The sequence below is a fragment of the Balaenoptera borealis genome, assembly GCF_965194805.1.
Source record: "Balaenoptera borealis genome assembly, chromosome: 16".
NCBI lineage: Eukaryota > Metazoa > Chordata > Mammalia > Artiodactyla > Balaenopteridae > Balaenoptera > Balaenoptera borealis.
The window spans coordinates 80,361,672-80,378,159 of NC_138872.1; the positions used below are offsets into that span (position 1 = coordinate 80,361,672).

General features: G+C 57.7%; 1 protein-coding gene across 1 annotated transcript; it reads left to right on the plus strand.

Moving 5' to 3' along the window:
- Nucleotides 1–395: 395 nt before the first annotated feature.
- Nucleotides 396–4,854, plus strand: LOC309613180 (uroplakin-3b-like protein 1; the record flags this gene model as incomplete). The annotated part of the gene is made up of 6 exons (XM_082359727.1): nucleotides 396–477; nucleotides 2,299–2,455; nucleotides 2,621–2,839; nucleotides 3,408–3,484; nucleotides 3,778–3,898; nucleotides 4,746–4,854. 6 exons carry the CDS (start codon nucleotides 396–398, stop codon nucleotides 4,852–4,854), a joined length of 765 nt encoding a protein of 254 aa, XP_082215853.1.
- Nucleotides 4,855–16,488: the final 11,634 nt, after the last annotated feature.

Below are 16,488 nucleotides of genomic sequence, written 5' to 3' on the forward strand. Positions count from 1 at the left end.
AGGGGGGCCGTGGGGAGCCGTGGTTGCCAGGTTGGGGGACTATTTGGACGAGGAGATTCCACAAGGCGTGGCAGGACCGTCCCTGCGGCTGCCTGGACCCCAGGGCTGGCTCCTCTTTCCGTGGCCCCTCCCTAGCCAGGCCCTCCTGGAGCGGGGGCGGGGTGCAGTTTTCCTCTTCAGACCCCTCCCGTGCAATGCCAAATCCTTGGGGCCAGCAGATTCAGCCCCTAAGCCTGTCCAACCAGTTGTCTCGGAGAAAGGGGGCACGTGGGAGGGGCAGCAGGAGTTGCCAGAAGCAGCCTCCCCAAGCCCAGCACGCACAACGGAGCCTCTGGGGCTCTGGATGCTGCAGACAGACCCTCGGACAGACAGACAGTTGGACGCTTGGCCTGGCCATGAGGCTCAGGGGGGGACAGTCTTCTCTTCTGATGGCACTGTTGCTGCTGCTGACCTGCCTCCATCCGGGGATGAGTCTGGGTGAGTGAGGGTCGGGCAGGGCAGGGGTGCCCACTGTGCTTCAGGCTTCAGGAAGATAGACCCCACCTCCCCCGGCCGCCTCCTGAGCCCCGAGTCTGGGGACTGGGTCCCAGGTGGGTCAGGGGAGACAGCCCACCAGAAGAGGTCACAAGACAGTCACCTGTCCCCCTACCTCCCTGCCCCAAGATTGGGAGCAAGGAATGCTTCCTCCCTCTCTTTGGGCTTCTCATCTCCGTGCCTCCTGAGCCCGATTCTCACCAAACGGCTCCCTCCTTCCCCTCCTCCCCGTCCCCGTCCCCGAGGAGAGGTTTAAAGTCTTCAAGGGTAACACTTACCCCAAAAGAAGCTCTCCAAGGGGGTCTACAGGCATTGTTCACTGTCAGGCTGTCAAACTGGAGGGACTTAGAGACACAGCCCCCATCCCCCCCATCTCTGCTGCTCCGTGTCTTTCCTCTCTTTTAAGCAAATATTAAGTACCTGCTGTATGCTGTGTGCCCTGGGCCTCAGCGTTAGAGCCAGGAGCTCTGAGAGAGGAGGGTTCTAGCCCTGAACCTTTGGGGTTGAGCTGAATTAAATGGAAATGAATTGCACTGAACTGAACTGAAAGAGGGATAGGGTTCTGGAGACTTCCATAAAGCCCACCTCATATTTCTTCTGCTCTCCAGTATCTGGGGCTGAGGGACACCTCAGGGGGCCTGGAGAGGAGTTAGGGGTTCTGAGCCCTCCAAGCAGAGCAGCAAGGCTAGACAGGGCTGTGAGGGGCTGAGAGGGGGACAAGTTCTCTAAGGGGAGGGAGCCTTGGGGCGGGGCGGGAGATGCAGAGCACTGGGTGGGGAGGAGAGGCCGCCCTAGGATCTGAGCCAGGACACTTCCTCAAGGCCCACCTCTGGGCCTAGGGTCTTCCTGTGTCACCCCACCACCACCACCACCAAGCCATTCATTCCTCTCATCAAGCAAACCAACCTGGACTTTGTGGATGGAGCTGGGGGGGGGGGGACTTGAGAGGTGGGTAAACTGAGGCCTGGAGAGTGTCAGAGCTCAAGGTCACTGGGCTCTGTCAAGAGTCCAGCCTAGGGTTTGGGCTTGGGCTCAGGCTCCCCCAAATCTGAGTGTCACTCCAGCAGGACCTAAGACGCCTCCCCAAGCAGAACCGTGCGTGCAGCTGGGGAAGGGTCTTCTGTGCCTCCACCTACCCTCCTTCCCCAGGCCCTGCCCATCACTGAGACCCCGGTGACGCAGGGGGGCAAGCCTCCCCCCGACCTCCCACACACAGCGCACAGCGTTGTAGCAAGCCAAACGCTGGGATGCAGAGGATTGCAGCAAGGAGAGGGTTAACTCTCAGGACAGCCAAGGGAGGAGGAGAACTAGTCTCGGATCTGTCTTCCCCAAGGCAAGGGGCTTCGGGTGTTTTGGGGATGAAGAATAAAGAAGCAGGGCGGCCTGAGACGTGGGGAGCGTGGGGAAGGGTGATTGGAGAAAGGTGTGGTAATTGTAGTTCTGCACAGGTGTAACTAAGCCACATGCATCTGCAGCTTGAAAAATGGAGGCTTTTAGCACCATCTGCCTCTGCCGGTGGAGTTTTCGGCCCTATTTTCGGCTTGTGCCCACCCCTAATAGGCTCCCAAAGGCAGGGGCCAGGGGCTGGACACGGAAGTGGCAAGGAGCACTCCTGATTAACGCCTGACCAGAGCTCCCAGGAAAAGCGCTAACTCCTCCCACTGACTGGAGCTTCCAGGGCCATGAGCCCGTCCCTCCCCAGACTAGGCACTGGGGACTTGGTCATCCTGTTGAGCCTCTTCTCTCTGCCCACACCGGCCCCAGAGCGCATCACCTATGCGCCCCAGCTCTCAAGCGCCACCCTGGCAGGGAGACTTACCCAGTCCACCTTCACACTGGAGCAGCCGCGGGGCCAGTTCAGTCACCTTAACATCTCCGACTTTGACGCCATCTGGCTGGTGTTGGCCCACAGCAATGGTGGGTGCTGCCGGGGCAGGCCTCGCTTTCCTCTCTGTGAAATGGGCAGGTGGGCCTGAAGGGAGCAGGGGTGGGTGCTGCCGGGGATGTGGCCCGAGGCTGTCTGGCCTGGTGGGATGGGGTAGAGCCCATGCATCCCCCACCTTCTGACCCTCGGTGCCACCCTCAGCCACCAGAATTTCACTGCCCCACGGAGGGTGGAGGACACCCCGGTCCCTGCCAACTTCCCCCAGACGGGCTACTACGTCACACTGAGGGCCAACCGCGCAGTCTACCCGGGCGGCCAACCCGGCAACCAGCTCTGGGTCCTCCATGTCGGCAACGATACCCACTGCTCCCCGATGACAAGGGGCTGCAACCACCCCCTGCCGGGCCCGGGCCCCTACCGGTGAGCGGCCAGCCCCGGGCTGGGGTGGGAGGGCTCCTGCCTGTGTCCAGGACCTGAGCCTGGGTGGCTCCCAGCTGAGTGCCTGGGTTCCTGGCTCCAGTTCTGCCATTAGGAGGTGGGGGCTGGGGCCAGGGAGTCCGCGGTGAATTCTTCCGTCTTCTTGAGCAGAGGGCCCCCAACTTGAGCCCCCGCCCCCGTGGGCCATCGGGACCATGTGGGTGGAGTCTCCCCATCCAGGCAGAGTGGTGGGCCCTGGCCCCATCTCTCCTCATTCAGGGCTTGATTCGCTGATGTTCTGTGCTGAGGCATCTAGTCTGCTCCACACACATTTCCCAAGGGAGGACACTAAGGGTCCCAGAGAAGGCAAGGGATGCACCCAAGGCCACACAGCTGAGACATGTCACAGCTGGGATGGAGCCCCTTCCGGTGGACTCTAAGACTGTGCTTTTAGCTCTAGGCTGTTCCCCCCAGGCCCTGGGAGTCAGGGGGACAGACTGACAGGCACCAGGGTTGGAGGGTTTCAGGTCCTGGGGACCCCCCCACCCCCAATGCTGGGTCTCCTGTTCAGAGTGAAGTTTCTGGTGGTGAGAGACAGGGGACCCATGGCTGAGACAGAGTGGTCCAGTGAGACCCACCTGCAGCAAGGTATGGGGCCAGGTGTGCAGGTCAAACTCCAGGGCTGGGGGCCCAGGGACCTGGGGGCTCCTGAGGACTGGGGGTGGGTGGGGAGGAATGGGCCAGCCCCCAGTCAGTCAGAGCCACCATTACCATCCTGCTGTCTGCAGGTGCCCCTCCCCAGGCCGCCCGCATGCCCCGCCCGCCTTGGGCTGGGGTGAGAGGCGGTTGGTCTGGAGGCTGTTCCAGGTCCCCCTTCTCAGGTCAGATCGCTTGCCTCCTTCTCACCCCACCTGCCTGTGGGGCCCCCCTCACACCGTCAGCTGAGGCACTCCAGGCTGCCCCAGGGCCCCAGAGCGCGGGCACCGTGGTCATTGTTGCCATCCTGTCGGTCCTGCCGGCCATCCTCCTCACCGCCCTCCTCACCCTGCTCATCTACACCTGGTAAGTGGACAGGGTCGGGACTGCCCTGGGAGGGCTGGAGTCCCTGTCCTGGGCCACCTCTATCCCTTCCCCATGCCCCAGCCCAGGCCCCCAGCCCAGCTTGTTCTGCTGGAAGGGTTTTCCCTGAAAGCCGAACAGGGGTAACAATTATTGATCAAGGGATCCCCAAGGTTCTAGAACCTCTAGGTGGGGGTGTGTGTGCATTAACTCCTCCCTCTCTTGTCCCTCTGCCTGACACCTGCTGAGGGGTTGGTGGGGGTGGGGGGCCACATTTTCTGAGTGTGCACCATCTGCCCCCTGGTGGCAAGAGCTGGAATTGCGAGTGGGAGCGCAGAGCAGATGCTCCAGGTGGAAGACATCCAGGTGGTGGTGAATTGCTTTTAATCTAAGCGCTGAGCTTTGACTTGAGCGCTCAAGGCTTCATGTGGGGCCTGGTGGGGAGGGGGTGTCCACCAGGCTTCCTGGAGGAAAGGGACATCTGGTCCCTGACGAGGATTTGGAGAGGAGGGGGAGGGAAGCCAGTGAGGAGGGTCTGGGGGCAGAAGAGTTGCCAGGAAGGCCTTGATTCCCAGCTGAGGAAATGGGCTGTATGCTGAAGGCCAGAGAGAGCCAGGGGCCAGTTGTGATCAGGGGAAACAGGCAGGTGATGTTTTAGAGGCACCCTGGGTGTGGGGAGTGGAGGAGGGGAGCGTTGCGGTGGGGTGATGACAAAGGGCAGGAGACAGAGCTGGATTTGTGAGGTTTAGAGGAATAGCGCTCCAAGCTCTAGGCAATAGCCATCGGATTTCCATCAGGCCCTGTATTCTTCATTCTCTCCGTCTCTCCTCCCCTCCCCCCTCCCCCCCAGCTATGACACCTGTGGGAGCACATCCATCTCTGGCCCAGGGGAGCTGGTGTGCATGAGAAGATATAACACCCACCACATGTTCAGCCCTTCAGCCGAGCGGGGCTTCTGAGAGGCTCCAGGGGGCCCCCATCTGCCCCTCTGCCTCGCCCCTGGTTCAGGCTGCAGAGCATGGGCTGGGGGCGTGCCCTGCTGCTTCAGAGCCCTGGGAGAGAGTGTTTCCAAATAAGGAAGAGGGGGAGGGTGTCCTTAGTCCAAAGCTTGGGCCTGTCCCTGTCAGAAATAAATGTCCCCATTATTGGGGACAGCCCCCTGAATGGCTGTGTCATTGTACACCTGGGCAGTCTCCCTGCATCCCTGTCCCCAGCTCCTCTTGGGAGGACACAGCAACCGGGGGTGAAGCCCAGGGTCCTGGGCCAGCTGAGCCATTGGGGCAGAGCAAGCCTCTCTTCTGGCCTCAATGGCCCTGTCTGTAAAGTGAGGATGATTCCAGTGGTCCCACTGGGCCTGATGAGGCTAAACCAAAGAGGTGATCATGCTCACCTGCCCTGCGTGTCTGGCACTTGCTGCCATCCGCCCCCACCCCCACCTCCTCTTCTTCTTTTTTTTTAAATATTTATTTATTTATTTATGTATTTGGCTGCACCGGGTCTCAGTTGCGGCACACGGGATCTTCGTTTCTGCGTGCGGGCCTAGTTGCTGCATGCGGGATCTAGTTCCCTGACCCACGATCGAATCGGGGCTCCCTGCATTGGGAGCGCGGAGTCTTAACCACTGGACCACCGGGGAAGTCCCCCCACCCCCCCTTTGTGGTCTCCCTGCAGCTGGCCTCTCCTCCTGGCTGGAGGACTTAGAGCTTCTAGGCTTCGCCCCGACCTCTGTGCTCACTCCAGGGTGGGGGCGTGGAAGTGTGTGAGAAGCTGCAGCTCCTGGAGGTGCCTGGGCTCAGACTCGGGCCCCAAACCTAACGCAGGGCACCAAGCACCTGTCATCATCCACTCCACTCCAGGCCAGGCCCCCCTGGGGCCAAGATGACCCAGCAAGGTTCTGTCCTCAAGTCACACACCGCTGTGTGGGAGAGGAGGGGAAACCAGCCAGCACAAGGGATAGAGGGAGTGCAGAGGTTTGAGAGCCGGAGGAGGCGTCCTGAGCAGGCGTGGCCTTGGAGAAGGGGCCGCACTGTGGCAGGTGGACCCGGGAAGGGGACCCAGGCAGGAGCAACAGCGTGTACAAAGGCCTGGAAACCACGGTGACTGCTGGGTGGGCAGGTTGGGGACAGTTAGAGGATGGGGTGAGGGACCGCAAGGAGGCCAGGGGATGCCCCTTGCTACGTGAAGGGCCTTACCCTCTGGGGCATGGGGCAAAGAAGGAGGGCTCTGGCTGCATGCCCAGGTGCCTGTGTCTGGGTGGTGCAAATGGCTCTAATGGGTTTATTAAGCCGGTACACACACATCTGGCTCTTGCTGTGGAGGAAATGGTCACATGACCAGCCTGTGAGGGGCAGGGAGGGGAGAGGGACACACAGAATTCCAGCCTCTGCCCAGCTAAGCCTTGATCTCTCCACAGCCTTTCCAGAGCAGCCATGAGCCCCTACCCTGGGGCTGGGTGACCTTGGACAGATCACTTACCCTCTCTGGGCCTGTTTTCCCCTTAATGTAAAAGCGAAGGTTGAACTGAGTAACTCTAAGGCCCTGCACTCCACCAGCACCCAGTATGGCTTGGACACTGGCAGGAAACAGATGGTACGCTGTCTAATGGGGCAATTGAAAGCATTTACAAAGGTGTGGGCAGCATATTAACGGAACCCAGGGCACCGATGGGGCCATAAGCACTCCTGTCCCTGAAGGGCTGGTGGTGTTTCCAGAGCCAGTGAGCTGGAGCCATGGGCAAGGGTCTGCCTGGCAGGAGCAGGGGGCTGTAGGTAGAGGGAGCCGGGGGACTAAATACCCCGGCCTTTCTCCTCTGGCCTTCTGATCGTGTGCTGACCACACCTAGCCAGAAGCAAGAGGGCAAGGGGTCTGGACGGTGTGGTCCATGTGCCAGCTGGACCTGAGTGGGTCCAGAGCAGGACAGAGAGGGGCCAAGAATGGCCTTAGAGGGTACTATGATCTGTTTTTTACTCACAGCACTTCTGACACCAAATGTGTGGGGGTTTTCTGTTTGTTTTTTATTTTTATTTCAGCCATGCCAAGTGGCTTTCAGGGTCTCAGTTCCCTGACCAGGGATTGAACCCGGGCCACAGCAGTGATAGTGCCGAATCCTAACCACTAGGCCACCAGGGAACTCCTCAAATGGGTGGGTTTTTCTCACACCAACCAATTCTCCAACTCTCTGGACACCAACTGGGTGTCCTACAGTTGAATTCAATTCTGACACTAACTCCCTGGAGTTAGTGCAGACCCCATAGGTAAAGGGCTCAGTCCCACAAGATCGCCCCCACCTAGATGCCAGGAATAAGTATGGGGTGCCCACACGTCTATTCAACTTGGTTACAAATAGCTTATTCCCATGACCCCCTCCTCAGATTCCATAATTTACTAGAACGGCTCACAGAACTCAGGAAAACAGTTCACTTACTATTACTGGATTATTATAAAGGATACAACTCAGGAACAGCCAACTAGAAGAGACGCATAGGGCGAGGCATGGGGGGAGGGGTGCTGAGCTTCCATGCCCTCTCTGGGTGCACCACCTCCCAGCACCTCTGTGTGTTCATCAACCCGGAAGTTCTCCAAACCCCACTGTCTAGGGTCTTTATGGAGGTTCCATGACATAGGCACAATTGATTAAATCCTTGGCCATTGATGATTGAACCAGCCCCAGTGCCCTCTCTGGAGGTTGCTTAGGAGGAGTGGGGGGGATAGGGCTGAAAGTTCCAGCGCTTTAGTCACATGGTTGGTTCCATCCTAAAGCTATCTAGGGGGAATTCCCTGGTGGTCCAGTGGTTAGGACGCCACGCTTTCACTGCCAAGGGCTCGGGTTCGATCCCTAGTCAGGGAACTAAGATCCTGCAAGCTGTGTGGTACGGCCAAAAAAATTAAAAAAAAAAAAAAAGCTATCTAGGGGCCCACCCAGAGTCACCTTATGAGCATAAACTCAGGCATGGTTGAAAGGGGCTCCTTATGGATAACAAAAGATGCTCCTCTCACACCAGCACTCAGAAAATTCCAAGGGTTTTAAGAGCTCTGTGCCAGAAGCCGGGATAAAGACCAAATATGTATTACTTATTATATCACAACATCACAGAGGGGGCACAGGCCGCCTTTGTGCTGATCCTGTGCAATCAGATCTTTCCCCACCTCTGTGGGCTCCAGACTGGAGAAAGGGGCCACAGAGTCCTGTCCCAGACGGAGGGCTGCCTGAGGCCAGGGTTGGGCGTACAGAGGGGGCTCTGCGGGAGCTGACCCCTGAGTCGTGGAGGACAGCAATCCTGGCTGCTTCTGACCGGATATCCCCGAGGGCCTTCAGGCCACCACGTTACCCCACAGCCAAACCTAGAGCTGCCCCCAGCCCCAAACCCCCTCCTGGTTCCCTGGTCCTCCAGCCCCTGAGTTGAGTTCTGGAGAAGACCCCGATCAACCTCTGTCCTGGACCACAGGCCCCCACAGGGGACGTGCTCCACTTTCTGTGACAGGCACACCCTGGCCACAAAGTTTAAGCCAGCTCCCTGGGACATGCCCAGTGCTGAGCTCAGAGCCCAGCCCGGGGCTGGTGGGGTGCCACACGCCCAACCAACCCAGGCTCCCCGTGGAACCTCAGCTGTGCCTGGGCTTGCTTCCCTGGGCTCTACTGGGGCCTGGGAGTCCAGGACTGGCTGGAAGGGAAGGCCCGAGCCAGGGTGGCTGGCCCCATAGAGCTGCTGATGGTGATCCCTATGGGGCAGAGAGGGAGCCTCGGCTCCGGAGCCGTGTCGTGGGAGCTGCTCTCAGGGAGAGCTGTGCGGGGCAGCGCCACGGAGCTGCCAGGGCCCTAGGAGGGTCCGTATCCGGGCCCCAGCCCTGGCATCCTGTCTGACCCTCCTCAATTTTCTCATCCATGAAAAGGATGGAAGAGATGAGCGGTAGGGTCCTCAGGTCACTCAGTCCCTCCGTGTTCATTCATTCACTCATTCATTCATTCATTCCCACACTCAGGGGACAGCCACTGACTTCAGTGCTGGCCCTCAAGGACTGCATCAGTGAGAGGCAGACTTGCACAGAGATAACAAGGGGGCCGTCATGGGACGGAGAGCGCTGACACTGCTGCCGGGAGCAGGGGCTGGTGGGGTGACACTGACCACGGGGTGCGGCACATCAACCCACTCAGCCCTCCAGCTCTCAGGCGCACAAACCTGAGGACAACAGACTCAGGGACAATGGCCTTGAGCCATGAAGTGGCACCACATGTCACCTGCTGTCAGCCTGATAACTGGACAAACAGATGGGGGCAGAGGGCCTGCTGTATCCCGCTGCCTTTCTGCCTGTTTTTCTGGCGCTCTCTCTCTCTCTCTCTCTGTATCCTCCCCTCTTAGGTTTCTCTGCCTCTGACTACTTCTTTTGTCTCTATTTTTAACTCTGACAAGCCATGGGAACTCTCTCACTCCCTGGGGGAAAACCGTCTGAGCTGGCCCAGAGGTGGACACAACCGTTTCCCAATAAACATAAATAAATAAAGATAAAATCAGAAAACTGGCTCCCGTTCCAGGTTTGGGCTCAGTAAGGGAAAAGGGCAAAAATGAAGCGGAAAGATGAGGGAGGAAGACTATGTGTGTCAGGGATGGGGACGGTTCACAGCCCATCACCCCAACCGGCAGGTCCAGAGGGGGGTCGCCTCGGGCCCCTCCCCCAATGCCCTTTGCAGCCTCCAGGCTCCCCATCTCCATGCCCTGGCTCCTCTCCAGACACCCTGTTGTCCCCTGCGCAGGAGCCCAGGTGGCCCCAGTGGACTGTTCTGCCCCCTCTTCCCCACAAGTGTGTGTTTGCACCCCCTCTTTGGCATGGATCTGGGGCTCTCCTGGGAATGCTGCCTCACACAGAAGAGTCTGAAGACCTAGGCGGTGCTGGAAGCCAGGCGGGCAGGAGAGGCTAGGAGGCCCGGGAGAGGAAGGAATCAGCTCATCTGGAGTCTGGGGGGTGGGCTGCTTCTGGGTCCGACCCCATCAGCCTAAGCTCCCTGGGGGACACAAGGTTTTTTTCCCCCTGAATCTCAAGGACTCCAAGAATATCTCCTGGCTGCCCACGAGGCTGCCTCTCCATCCATCCCTCGTGGGATGAAGGGACTGAGAGAGACAGACGGGGAACGGCGGGAACAGAGACCGGGGTACTCAGACCCCCCGCTTCCTCAATCCCTGCGCCCCACCCAGTCACTCCGGCCCAAGAGAGCGAAGGCCACGCGCAGAGGGCACAGGGACTCAGGAGGGGTGATCTTTGTCCAGCACCTACTGGGCGCCAGGAACCGGCCTGAACAATTCACGTACGGGAACCCCCAAATCCTTGGTGCGATCCCATGGTTAGCCTCACTTTACAGATGAAGAAATGGGGGTTGTGGTAGGTGCCACCAGGGTAGAAAACACAGGATGGGAATCCAGCTGGGGTGGACACGGAGGGGTCTCAGAACTCCGCTGGAGGGGAGGAGAGGGGACTGCAGGGACCCTGGTGGGGAAGGCAGGGGTGGCCAGCTCCCCAACCCTGCCTCTGATCTGGGCAGCAGCCAGGGTGGTCCCCCGTCCTTCTCCCCGCCCCCCAACCCCCAAGCTTCCTCAGTGGGAGGATGAGGCCGGGCATTTCCACTTCTTTCTGGAAGGTTCCGGAGGTTAATGAGGGCGAAGCACGTAACACCACTCGGGGGATGAAGTTCTGGGAAGACAGGAACCTGGATCTGGGCTGAGGGCCAAGGGCAGGGCGGGCGGCAGCACCTCTGCTCACGGAGCCTGACCGCCCGCTGTCCCAGGGCCACAGCTTGGCCCTTCTGCCCGGCCACCAGGCCCCTGAGGACTCTCTGAGGACTTCAGAGACATTGACCGGAGGCCTTCTCTGCCTCGACAGGGCAGGAGACCCCTTCTCTTCCCACCGTGGACCTGCTCCAGCCTGGGCTGTTTGGGAGGTGGACTCCTGGGGCCTGGGGAGCGCGGCCGATATGGCTGTGGTTGTCCCCAGCTGGGCTGCTTGAAGTCTAAGGTGCAGCTGGCGGGGTGAAGGGAAGGGAGGGGGTGAAGGTTCTCAATGCCACCTGGACCCTGGAGGGACGCCAAGCCCACAGCAAAGCCCCAGCGAGTTACAAGCTGCAGGCAGACTGGACCTCAAGCCTATACCTCCAGGCTCAGTCCCCACGGTGGGGACATTTATCTCAGGCTGTTCTCGCCCATCCCACCTTTCTGTGCATCCCCGGCTGCCTGTCGTCCTGCCCGGGCTGCGTGCTGGGCACCAGGGACAGGAACAGCTTGACCACAGCCCCCTGTCCTATGGGAACAAGGTGGCCAAGACAGAGGGACAGACCCCAAGTAGGCAGTCCCGAAGTGCCATGGGAAGCATTCCCAGCCTGCAGGAAGAAAGTTCTGTGCCCTCTTAGGGGAGGGGGCTCTCTCCTTGCTGACCAACCCAGTGGGCCCTTCTGCTGTGAAAGGGGCCCCTGGGCCCACAGGGATGGCAGGAGTGAGGTCAGGACAGCTGTCCAGCTCTCCCAACTAAGACCAAAAGATCTCGAGTTTCTGCTATTGGGCGGTGCAACACGGTGGGTCCACTGCGGAGAGGGTGGGGACAGGTGTGACATGCCCACAGAGGGACAGCAAGAACTTACCTGCTTAGGACTCAGTGTTCTCATGTCCCCCTAGGACCCAGCAGTTCTGCTCATGGTATTTCCTCCATAGAGAGAAACTTGCGCTCTCATCCAGCAGAAGTCATATCCAAGAATGCTCATGGCAGCCTTATTCATAACAGGCCCAAACTGGACACAGTACAGAGGTCCGTCCATGGGCAAAGGGCATTGTGGGAGCTCCATTCGCACTGTGGAATGCTATTCAGCAATGGTGAAGTGTGGAGAGTTCACCCAGGCAACCACGTGGGTGACTCCCGGACTTTATTACACTGAGAGAAGCCTGACGCGGAGGAATCTGCACTGTGTGATCCCATCCGTAGGGAGATCAGAACCAGGCAAGACAAACCAGGGGTGATCAAGCTGGGGTAGAGGTTGTCCCTGGACTGGGGCACGAGAAAGTCTGCTGGAGGCTGCAAATGTTCTAGATCTCAGGCTTCCCTGGTGGCGGAGTGGTTGAGAATCTGCCTGCTAATGCAGGGGACACGGGTTCGAGCCCTGGTCTGGGAAGATCCCACATGCCGCGGAGCAACTGGGCCCGTGAGCCACAATTACTGAGCCTGCGCGTCTGGAGCCTGTGCTCCGCAACAAGAGAGGCCGCGATAGTGAGAGGCCCGCGCACCGCGATGAAGAGTGGCCCCCGCTTGCCGCAACTAGAGAAAGCCCTCGCACAGAAACGAAGACCCAACACAGCCATAAATAAATAAATAAATAAATTAATTAAAAAAAAAATGTTCTAGATCTCCATCTGGGTGACGGTTACCCAGGTGTATACCTGTGTAAAAATCCATCAAGCTGTTCACTTTAGATGTGTGTGTTTGGGCTTCCCTGGTGGCACAGTGGTTAAGAATCCGCCTGCCAATGCAGGGGACATGGGTTCAAGCCCCGGTCCAGGAAGATCCCACATGCTGCGGAGCAACTAAGCCTGTGCACCACAACTACTGAGGCTGCGCTCTAGAGCCCGTGCACCACAACTACTGAAGCCCGTGCGCCTAGAGCCCGTGCTCCGCAACAAGAGAAGCCACTGCAATGAGAAGCCTGCGCACCGCAACAAAGAGTAGCCCCCGCTCGCCACAACTGGAGAAAGCCCTCGCGCGCAGCAACGAAGACCCAACTCAGCCAAAAATAAATTTTTTAAAAAAATGTACGTTTTACTGTAAGAAAAGGAGTCCATGTTTATTCAGCAAGTATCTGTCACTGTGTGCCACCGTGGCCACAGCAGGGAACAGACAGAGGCCTCTGCCCCTGGGGAGCTTGGGGGGTGGGGAGCTGTCTGCTGCCCTGGGAGGCTGGTCCTTCTGCACGGAGCACACCATCAGCCGGGCTGCCCCCCGCTCAGGCACAGGCCAGAGAGACATGGGTGGAGACCAGCAGGGGAGGGAGGGGACAGTCACACAGAAGGTCCCAGGGATGCCAGGAGGGACAGTGGAGGTCCTGCTGAGGGCGGGTAGGGCAGGGGGACCCCGGTGAGCTGAGGGCTGAAGGGCGCCCAGAGGCCAGGGTCCCAAGTGCCCAGGTAATAGGAAAGGACCTTTGTATTCTATTACAAGTTAATCACTAAAGAGATGTTGCCTATATGCTTATATTATACATAATGGCCCATCTCTGCGAACCCTGCCTCCCAGGTAATGAGCGTTAAGCTAAAATACCTTTGATTAGCTCATGGGGAACATCCTGACCAGACCCACCTGTGGATGACTGTAGGAAGGAAAAAATTAACACATCCCCTCCAGAGTCTGGCGGGAACCAGGACTTCACCTCCTTCCCTTTTAGTGTAAAAGAAGCCTGATTTCTAACTTGGGGAAGATGGTTCTTTGGGACACGAGTCTACCATCTTCTCAGTCTGCTGGCTTTTGGAATAAAGTCGCTATTCCTTGCCCCAGCAACTCATCTCTTGATTTATTGGCCTGCCCTGCAGTGAACAGTACGAACTCGGACTCGGTAACACCCGCAGAGCGCAGGAAGCTGTGAAAGTGGAGAAGCTGACGTGGTGGGGGTGGAGAGCCCTTTGAGCAGGGGTGAAGGGTGTGCTGCAGCCCTCCAGGAGCCGCCTCCCCATCCTGTCCCACCAGCCTCCGCCAGCCGCCCACCCCCCCACCTCACCGTGGCTCCAGGGCTCCTGGTGTCTGTCAGCCCAGCCAGGGCCTGTCCAGAGCTGGAGCAGGGAGGCGGTGGCGCCAGAAGCCATGACAAGTTTATGTTCTGGCTCCTGCTGTGCTGGCCCCATGCCGAGTCCCCTGTCCTGCCCATAGTCATGCTTCTCCCCTGGGAGCTGGCAGAGGCTCAGCCAGGGTTCTGGAGCTCAGGGTCTCCTCAGAATCATGCCGTGCCCCCCAGCCCTGGGCCATCTCTGCTCAGGGGGTGCCCTGAGAGCTGTGCCTGGCCCATGTGCCCACACCTCCCAGCCCCAGCCCTGATCCTTCAAGTCCAGCCTGGTGCCACCTCTTCCAGGAAGTCCACTCGGAACATGTCTACCCTCCATGGAAAGGGGGTGCCCTTGGTTGCTCCGAGAGGCTGGGGTAGAGATCTGGTCCCAAGACTCTGGATTCCCAACCTTCATCTTTCAAAACCCAAGACTCTTGGTTTTCCACTTGCCTTGCCTCATTTTTCCACTTTGGGAAGGGGCAGTTTTCACCCACAGGGGCTGGGGCTGAGGGGCTTAAGTAACCGCAGCTCTGGGGAGGCCTCAGAGAAAGGGGACCTCTGAGCTCCTCCTGGCAGCCCTGCTCGGCCACTGTTGGGACCCCCATGCCCACAGGGCACCTCAGGGACACCAGTCAGCAGCCGTGTGCCTGCCCTGCCCACCTAGGCTTCGGCCCAAGACCACTCTCGGCCACCTTGGGACCTGCAGCCTCTCCCCGCCCCTGCACAAGGGGTCCCTGGGGAGAACCGGCAGGGAGCAACATTCCACTTCGCTCTGCCCCCAGCTCAGTCAGAGTCTAGAACGTTCCCTCTGTCTCTGTATTTTCTCTTTCTGACTTCCTGTCTGTCTGTCTCTCTGCTTCTGTTTTTCTCCACTTGTTTCTCTGTCTTTTTCTCTGTCCTCCCAGGGAGATTGGGAGCCATGCTAGGAGTAGGTGACTTTGTCAAAATGCCTTTGCAGCAACTTGTCTACAAAGCAGATGTAACAGCAGCCCTTTGTCCCGGAGTTGCGGTGAGGATCAAGGACGATGAGGCACGGCCCGCACACAGTAGGCGCTCGGTCTGTGGCTTCCTCGTCCGTAAAAGGAGGATGATGGGAACAGCCCCTGGCTCCTGCTAGGACTAGTGAGAGGATGTTCCCGAAGTTCTCAACGCAGAAAAGTGCCTCCTGAGCTCTGCTGACATCAGTGAGCTCTACTCATAGCCATGCTACGAGGTGCCCCCTACCATTGCCCCACTTTACAGATTAGGCAAATGAGGCTCAGAAAGACTGAGTTACTTTCCCACAGTCACACAGCAGGTCTTATTGTAGTAGTGGAGCCAGGATTTGAACTCGGTGGTCTGGCTCCAGGGCCCACATGCTTTACTGTGGGCCTCGGTTTTAAACTTGTATTTAATGCTCTCTGACTAAATGGGGCAGGCGGGGGTGTCGAGATTGGCCTGGCAGGGGGAAGCTGGGAACAGAAACTGACTGGCCTGTGAATGACTCTCAGCCGGCCCCCTCCAGGCATCTCACAACTGGCCGGTCCAGACCTCTTGGCACACCGCTGTCACTCGGCCTGGAGCCTGCCAGGGCTCCCTGTGGTCCCGGGCTCAGTCTAGAGCTCTGCACTCAGCCTCTGTGGGTCCATAGCTGGGCCCCTCTGACCCCTGTGTGTGGGGGTGCCCTTGCCCCGCCTCAGCACCTGCACCCAGCTCCCTCCCCCCGCCCTGCTCCTCCCTATGATCCACTGTCTCTGGCTTTCTCTCTAACTTAGAGCAATGCCTGCGCTGCCCTATTCTCCTGGGTCCTATCTCCTCCCAGAAGTCCTCTCTTGGGTCCCGGCGGAGACTTGGCATTGGGAGGGGGGAGGACAGAAGGGCGGCATGAGAAGGCCTTTCCTCTGGGCAGGGACAGCTTCCCCGGGAGGCCCTGTGGGCAAGGGGCCTCCAGCTCATTACAATCCTTGAAGTCTGGGGAAGGGGAAGGGCACTGGCTCCAAAATACAAAAAAACCTCCAAATTTTAAAATAGTAAATGTTTACTTAAATTTCTTCTAAATGTCAGTTTCATCCATTGTTAAATTTAGCATTTTAAGACATGTCACTGTGCTTGAAAACAATTTGTAGGTCACATTACATTCTCTCACTTTGGAAGAATCCCCAAGATTCCTAAGAACGCACTATGTTTGTGGAGAAATCAAGGCCAGCAGCAAATCAAATGAGTTCCTGGAATCCAAAGAGCTTCCAAAGCTAAACTATAAAATTATTTTCAAATATTTTTACAGCCACAGAAATGCATATAAAGTTGGGGCATATTTGCATTTTTTTGATTGTGGTAAAAAAGAAAACAAAAAACATGTAGCATAAAATGTATCACCTTAACCATTTCGAGGGGCACAGCTCAGTACTGCTAAGTACATTCAGATTGTTGTGCAACCAGTCTTCCGAAGTTTATCATCTTGCAAAACAGAAACTCTATACCCATTAAACGACAACCCCCCATTCTCCCTCCCTGAGGCTCGAACCCTGGCAACCACCGTTCTACTTTCTATTTCTGAGTTTGACTGCACTAGACATTGCATATCAGTAAAATTGTATAGCATTTGTCTTTTGTGACTGGTTTATTTCACTTAGCATAATGTCCCCAAGGTTCATCCCTGTTGTAGCAGGTGTCCGGATTTCTTCCTTTTTAAAGGCTGAATTATATTCCACTGTATGTGTATAGACCACATTATCTTTATCCATTTATCCATCAGTGGACACTTAGATGGCTTCTAGCTCTCTTTTTTTTTTTTAATTTATTTATATTATTTATTTATTTTTGGCTGTGTTGG